This window comes from Ursus arctos, unplaced genomic scaffold (genome assembly GCF_023065955.2).
Source record: "Ursus arctos isolate Adak ecotype North America unplaced genomic scaffold, UrsArc2.0 scaffold_18, whole genome shotgun sequence".
Taxonomy (NCBI): domain Eukaryota; kingdom Metazoa; phylum Chordata; class Mammalia; order Carnivora; family Ursidae; genus Ursus; species Ursus arctos.
This window is the reverse complement of record NW_026622852.1, coordinates 59845478-59852949: the sequence shown is the minus strand read 5'-3', so window position 1 is coordinate 59852949 and position 7472 is coordinate 59845478. Positions and strand designations below refer to the sequence as shown.

Sequence of the window (7472 nt, the reverse complement as noted above, 5' to 3'; positions counted from 1 at the left end):
GGTTCTTTCCTGGCTGCGGCTGCTCTGGGCGCCCCTGGGCCGGGCTCTGTCTCTGCAAGGGCACAAGGAGAGGCAGGCGCGAGGGTGAGCTTTTCTCCTCTTGCAGCTGCTCCGCCGTCCGAGGAGCTAGAGCCGGCTCCAGCTGCTGCTCTGGAATGTCTGGGGAGCCCGTTGCAGGAGCAGAAACCAGTCCAGCTTCCACGGGGCTCTGCGAAGACAGGAACTGGCACTCAGCTCGGAGGCATCACGGCCCTGCCTGGCCGTCCTCACTGTCCCTGTGCGTGCACAGCCCTGCACCTGGGATGCAGTGACCCATCCCTGCAGGGCTCGGGATCAACCCTGGGCAGAAGGGTGCAGCCCCCCACACCCTGACCCACCCAGCCAGCCTTGACCTGGGGTGTGACCATGACCTGCCCACCGGGCATCTGACCCCTCATCAGCCTGCTCCAGCTCAGGGTGGGCCCACCCCGCATGACCCCTCTACACACACGTGCACACACACACACACACACACACACACACATGGGAGGGGAGCTGGGGCTGCACAGTCGGATCACAGCGGTGTCTGGCTGGCCTGGCTGGTTCTGGGCCTCCCTGCGTTACCTTTGGGTCCCTCCGGGCAAACGGCCAGAGGCGTCAGGGGTGAGACCTGACCCAAAGTCTGCCGTGGAGGGAACGGCTCTCACCGCAGGCTTTCCTCAGACCACATCATCGGGACATCGGGATACAGCAGAAGAGTTTGCTCATTGGGGAATCTCCAGTCAAGTGAGCTGAGTAGGAACGGGGCTGTCTCTAGAATGCGGGTGCCTTTGACAGCCCCTTGGGCATCTTGGGGACCCCTGGCCATCAGCCTGGCATGTCCCCACCCCTATGCTATGGCCCCGGGCATGTTCCCAAGAGTTACCATGAGCTTGCTTGTCACTGGGCTGTGGCAGGAGCCCAGGGAAGGAGCCTTGAATGGTGCAGCTTGACGCGACGAAAGGCTGACTTTTATTGAATCTACATACTAACCGATAAATGTAAAAGTCATAAAACACGACACAGAAGAAAGGTTGCTCCCTCACAGGCGAGGGGAAGGGTGGCTCTGGGCAGTGCGGCCCTGGCCCTGGGCTGGAGCCGTGGCCGATGCTGGGGCTGCCCCGTGGCCCCTGCTGTGGAACCGGCCCCGGACCTGGGCCTGAGCTGGACCGAGAGCTGCTCTGTCCCCGGTGGTCGTGCCCGAGCTGGTTCTAGAACCGACTCTGGGTCTCAGCTTGCCGTCTCCGGCGTTGTTGCCGATGTGCTGCAGGAACCGTGGGCAGAGAGGACTGTGGCTCTGGAGCTGGTCCAAGCGTGCAAGGGCGGGGCCTCCAGGTCTGTCAGCTGCCCCCTCTCGCTCTGTAGCTGCCGCCGGGGCGGACAGGAGTCCAGCGCCGGGGCGAGAGCTGGTGCTCACGGCGGCTCTGGCTGTGCAGGTGGAGGGAACGCTCGCTCTGCTGCTGGTACAGGTGTCCACTCTCGCTCGCCGGCGGTAGGCGCTCCGGAGCCTGCGCGAGTCTCCTAGTGCGGCTGATGCAGAAGCCGGCTATTGGGTCGGGGGCTACTGACCCTGGGGACACTGGGCTCCAGCCCAGGGCTCCTGACGAAGGTGCGACGCAGAAGATGGACGCGCCCCGAGCTCCGGCGGCTTCGGGCTGTAGCGGCTTCTGCAGCGGCATCTACGCACAGTGTTCACTCGCCCCGGGGCCGCGGCCCGTTCTCGCCCTTGAGATGGTGGCACAGCAGCAGGAGGAGGGAAGATCAGCCACCCGACGGCCCGTCCGCGTGTCTTCTCGAAGGAAACACCCCACAGCCTTGCACCCACAGCAGCGCTGAGCTGGGTCAAGCGTGGGCTGCGGTTCTCGGGCGGCTCTGACTCTGGCCGCGGGGCCGGACTGGGTGGGAGAACTGGAGGTGGAGCTGGCTTTGCTCTGGAGTCAATGCCAGAGGTGGTGTTACCTCTGCAGGGGCGCGTGGGCAGGAGCTGGAGGGGCTCCAGTCCGTGGGGCGCTGGCTCGGGCTCTAGAGCTGGTTCCGCGGCTGCTGCGGGTTCTAGGGCGTTAGATGGTTCTAGGTCTGCTGCTGCCGCCAGAGCCGGCTCCCTCCCCAGCGAGGTGCGAGGTCTTGTGTGAGATGCACTAACTCTGTACCCCCTGCTTGCTGACTGTGGGTGAGACGCTGAGCCACGGGGCAGGCTGCGAGCTCCAAGGGCAGGGAGGGTGTCTGGGGTTCAGCTCCGCATCCAGCGAACAGACACGGGGGCTGATGACGCACAAGGGGGTGACAGAGTGAAGACGAGAGTCTGGGGCTCAGATTCTCATCTGTAAACAGCATCCTGGCATCACGGGGCTGCTGGGGGATCCCACTGATTCATTAACATGTGAAGTGCTCCTGCCTCCCAGGCACTGTTTTGGGGGTTGGGGTCAGAGCAGTGAGAAGCACGGTCCCTGCTCACATGGGGCTGCCGGGAGCCATGGGTCAGGCGGACGTCCCTGTGTAGCAGCTGAGGACCGACCCGCGTGGGGCCCGTGGTGAAGGGGATGCGGGACCCTTGGTCTGACCCCGCCCCGTAGCCATCATCTCCGTGCAGCCGTTCCCGTCACTGTCCCCAGTGGTGTTGTCCATGAAATGGGCACCGGGCGAAAGCTGCTCCTGGGTTCGAGAGCTGTGTCCAAGTGCAGAACCAGGTCTAGTCGTCTCGGGAGGGGATTCAGCTGCAGCACCGGCCCCCGAGCTAGAGCCAGGTCCCACACGGATGCCGCGCAGCTCCAGAGACGGGGGCGGCTCCCGCTTCAGCTCTCCCGCCAGCTCAGGACTCAGAGCCCGGGTTTGAGCTCGAGCAGCTCCGGCGCCCGCCGTGGAACTCGCCATCTGAGGGCCGGCGCCTCCACCATCACACCCTCGCCATCGTGCAGGAGGTCAGGAGTGCGGCTGGGGGCGGGAGGGTCCCTCCTGGGCAGGTCACCCCAGGTACCTCAGTCACTCTACTCAGAGCCCCCCTTCCCCATCCCTCCCAGAGGTCACAGCCCAGGGGTCCGCAGCCCCGCTTCCCAAACAAGGCTCCACGTGGACGAGGAGACCTGGGATGTTGGAAGTCGAGGCTTGTCCCTTAAACGCTGTATAAATGTTGACCCAGAAACTCCCCTTTATGGATTCTGTTGCCAATCAAGAGAGGTTTATGGACACGGGTGTTCCCTTCAGCAGGGTGGGAGTGAGCTGCCCACACTAGGTGATGGGTGCACCTGCGGCCTGGGACGGGTGCGGCTCACTGTTCTGCCAGACAGGGGTGCCCGTCACCCTTCTCTCCAGGGGACCTGCGGGGACCTCCGCGTCCTCACGTTCTCCCAGGGTTGCTGGTCCCCAGACCAGACACCTGCCGGTCTGAGGGTGACCAGTGCTGCCTCCAAGTGGTTTCCCGTGCCGGAGTCCTTCCCGGGAGCTCCCGCATCTCTGACACATACTCCCCACGTGCCTATCCTCCCCCTTGGACCTGCTTGTGTTTGGTCTCTGTCCCTGGGGAACCCAGTGACTTGGAGCACGGTTTGGACCAGAGGCAGGGGAACCTTTCTCTGGCCTTGGGTCGTGAGCAAGGCTTTTGCCCTTTGTGGTGTCTTCTAGCTTTCTGCATTTCCCTGGTGTCTGTGTGGGTCACAGGTGGAACCAGCTGTGTCCTGTCTGGGGTCAGGCTGTGGTGTCCCAGCAGGAACAGGGGCATCGGCCCCGAGATTGTGCCCATATTTACTAAAGGGGCCTCTGTGATTACATCTGATCTGTAATCCACCGGGGATTTCAATATCGAATACGTGAAATTCTATGTCAAATACACACAGAAAGAAACGAGTCCCCTTTGAAAATAGGTGGGCATTTCGTGATTCCACTTATGGAAACATCAGAACAGGGAAAGGAACAGAGAGAGAAAGCCGCTGAGGGGTTGCGAGGGTCTGGGCTGGGGGAGAAAGGGGCAGGGAGGGCTCCCGGTTCAGGGTGTCCTTTGGGGAAGGAATGTTCTGCCACCGTGTTCTGTGCCGCGGTGGCACAGCGTCGGGAATGTACTCCTTGCTCATGACGTGTTCAACTGAAAATGATTACTTTTATTTAAAATAAATAATAAACAGCATACAGAACATGGAAAGATAATATAGCAGTTAAAATATACCAGAGAGAAAGACTATATGGGGAGGGGATGAAACATTGTGGGGGGGCGTCGGGTTCCGGTGAAGGAACTAAGGGTGATTGAACAAGGAGCTGTCCCCGCAGGGCTATGGGCTCTGGATGTGGCTCTGGGAGCCCTGCAGGAGCAGGAGTGGGGATAGGGTTGGGGCTAGGGGTAGGGACAGGAGCAGGGACAGATGCAAGAGCAGGGACAGGGGCAGGAGCAAGGGGAGGGACAGGGGCAGCAGCACTGGCAGGTGCAGGATCCAGGGCAGGAGCTGGGTCAGGGGCAAGGACAGGAGCACAGGCAGGGGCAGGGGAAGCAGCAGGGGAAGGGCCAGGAGCAGGGGTGAGGGCAGGAGCAGTGGCGGGCGCAGGGGCAGGCTCTCCGTGGGCAGGTTCTCCAGCAGGCTCCTCCTGGACGGCTTCAGGCTCTCCGTGGGCAGGTGCCAGGTCATCTGCTGGCTCCTGGTCTCCTGCTGAAGTCGCTGCAGGCACCACCCCTCCCTCTGCAGCTGCCCATGAACTTGGAGCCGGCTCTAGTTCCTCAGACGGTGGACCAGCTGTGAGAGGAGAAAAGCTCACCCTCGTGCCTGCCTCTTCCTGTGCCTCTGCAGAGACAGAGCCCAGCCCAGGGGCGCCCAGAGCAGCCGCAGCCAGGAAGGAACCCTCCCCGGGATGTCTCCCCAACTGCAGTCCACCCGCTGGGTGCTCTGAGCCCAGTCCTTGCTCCTGGCCCACCACCAGCCTCTGGGGGCTCCTCCCTGTGGGGCTGGCACCGACCCATCCCCGCATACCACACGCACCCAGCCCCAGCCTTCTCACCCTTGGGCTCATGGACCACAGTCCAGTAATGGACCACCAGGGACAGTGGCCTGGGCGGGGTCAGAGGCCTTCCCTGGTGGTCCCCAACGCCTGCACCTGGAGAGCTTTCTGAACTGACTTCCTCCGAGAGGGAGATGGAGGGCGTGTCCAACAACCTCCTCTCAGTCTCATCCATGGTCTTCTGCAAAGACAGGGACCGGTAGCCGGCCCGGGGCATCACAGCCCAGCCCGGCCGTTCCCACCGTCCTCCTGCCCAGTCCCCCTGCTGCTCCCAGATCAAACTCAGACCTGTGTGTGCACAGCCCTGCACCCGGGACAGTGACCCATCTCTGCAGGGCTCGGGATAAACCTTGGGCAGAAGGGCACAGCCCCCCACACCCAAACCCACCCAGCCAGCCTTGACCTTGAACATGACCCGCCCACCGGGCATCTGACCCCTCATCAGCCTGCTCCTGCTCGGGGTGGCCCCACCTGCATGACCCCTCTTACACACACGTGCACACACACACACACACACGGAGGGGACCTGGGGCTGCACAGTCGGATCAGAACGTGTGGGGCTGGGCTGGACGGCTCTGGGCCTCCTGGTGTCACCTTTCGGTCCTTCCTGCCAAATGGCCAGAGGCGTCGGGGAGCCCTGACGCCACATCCCCAGCGAGGGGAAGTGTTTGCAGGGTGCGCTTTCCTCAGCCTGCAGCCTCCGGACTTGGGGATGCAACACGCAAACATGTTCTTCGTTCGAGGATCTCCAACGAAATGAGCTGGGCAGGGGGCTGGCTCTGGAATGTGGGTGCCTGGTTACCCGGGTTCCAAATTCTGTTGGGCTCTGTTGTCAGGGAAGTGAGGTCACCACTGCCTGGGGTCCCCTTACCCGACTTCCTCCTGACACAAGAGCCCCCCAAGAGCCCCCCTCCCTCAGCTGCTCTATGCTCACCCTCCCCCCCATGGGCCGTCCATACAGTGACACCCACACAGCCCACCCACAGCCCCTGCAAGGCCTGGGTGCAGCCGGTGTCCCCGCTGTGAGGACACAGAGCTGGGTTCAGACTGGGCTCCTGCTTGTGCCAGGGCTGTGACCCTGGACAGACCCTGTGCCTCTCAGGGCCTCCCAGGCTCCCCATCTGCACAGTGAGGTGTTCTGGCTTCTAATTCTAGGGACACCATCAGGAGTAGGACCTCTACATACATTCCGTACCTGCTATCACAGGAGGCTGGGGCACGCACTTGGCAATGCAAGGATGAGCCAGGGGCTGGGCGGGGCTTGGAACACAGCTCAGAGGAGCTGGGTCTGCTCTGGGGTCCAGGCAAAGCCACCCCTTGTGCCAGTCCCCATGGGAAGGTTGCAGTGAACGGATTCTGACCTTGTCCTCTCACGACAGACTTCCAGGGGCTCCCATTAAGTTGAGGCTCAGGTCCCCGGGCCTCGTCTGTGCCCATGTGCGGGGCGGTCTCCACAGTGGCTCCCGGGCATTCCTGAATCCTGGTCACACATCCCTGGGGAGTCCCCTCCCCTCCAGGGGGGACGGCCTGTGTGACTGCACTCTCAGGAAGAGAATGGGGCAGAAGGATGGGATGTCATTTCCAAGCTGATGGAGGAAAGTCTGTGACTTCTCCTGGTTCCCTCTCTCCTGTGTTCAGTCTCTGTCTCTGTCTCTGTCTCTGTCTCTGAGTGTCTCACAGGAGCAGGATCTGCGGGCTCCGGGGGCGATGTGAGAAACCTCAGGAGTCTCCCTGTCCCTGTTTCCCTTTCCTGTCCTGGTGCTCAGTTCCTTCCTCAGGCCTCCTCACCCTGGCCAGAGCACTGACTCTGGAACCTCTTCCAAATAGGGACCCTGAGGCCACACCAAGGAGGGTCCTGACCTTGGTCCCCAGACCAGTGGTCAGTGCTCTGCCACGTTCTGCATACCCAGGTCCTCAGCCCCCCAAGCCCCCAGGCTGCCCTCTGCTCAGAAGGACCTCGAGGGAGTATAAAGCATTTTCCCAGGACTGGGAGCACAGTGGGTCAGGGATGGAGACCCAAGGCCAGCAGGCTCTTCTGCAAGCCTGTGGGACCCTAGGGACAGCCCATCTCTACAGCCCAATTGACAGTAGAGTAAGCTGAGCCCCCTCTGCACTGGGGGGTGTGTGTCTCTTCCTACTTCCAGGTGCCCAGGGAGGTGATGGACACCGGACCCCAGACCCTGTCCTCTCCCAGTGCCCTGGCAACCCCCCTGAGCCCCTTGGGGACCCCCTGACCATCAGCCTGGCATATCTCCCCTCCCCATGCTATGGATCTGGGGTATTGCCAGGAGTCCTGATGCCCCTGCCCCATGGCCCAGCTGTCTCTGACCTCTTTCTTCTTTCCCCTTGTCACCCACCTCACTCCCAGGGTGTCCTCCCCTTCTGACCCCCAGCTGGGCAGTCAGTGGTGTGTGTGTGTGTGTGTGTGTGTGTGTGTGCACACACACGCACAGGTGCACATGCCTCTACCTGCCTGG

The 7472-nt window shown here is 62.3% G+C and overlaps 1 protein-coding gene across 1 annotated transcript; it reads right to left on the bottom strand.

Annotated features, from left to right (window-relative positions):
- Positions 1–4091: 4091 nt before the first annotated feature.
- Positions 4092–7181, bottom strand: LOC130544063 (skin secretory protein xP2-like). The gene is made up of 4 exons (XM_057313852.1): positions 6357–7181; positions 5590–5774; positions 4996–5176; positions 4092–4733 (listed from the first exon to the last, which is right to left on the bottom strand). The coding sequence occupies exons 1-4, from the start codon at positions 6430–6432 to the stop codon at positions 4114–4116; spliced, it is 1062 nt and encodes a 353-aa protein (XP_057169835.1). The 5' UTR covers positions 6433–7181; the 3' UTR covers positions 4092–4113.
- Between the last annotated feature and the right edge of the window lie 291 nt (positions 7182–7472).

Bases quoted from the DNA above. Each gene is read 5' to 3' on its own strand.
- LOC130544063 (XM_057313852.1), bottom strand. From the start codon at position 6,432: ATGGGCACAGACGAGGCCCGGGGACCTGAGCCTCAACTTAATGGGAGC. The intron at 5,775-6,356 runs GTCAGAATCCGT...CCCACATTCCAG, and splicing joins GTCTGTCGTGAGAGGACAAG to AGCCAGCCCCCTGCCCAGCT. The intron at 4,734-4,995 runs GTGAGAAGGCTG...CTCCTCTCACAG, and splicing joins TGTGGTCCATGAGCCCAAGG to CTGGTCCACCGTCTGAGGAA.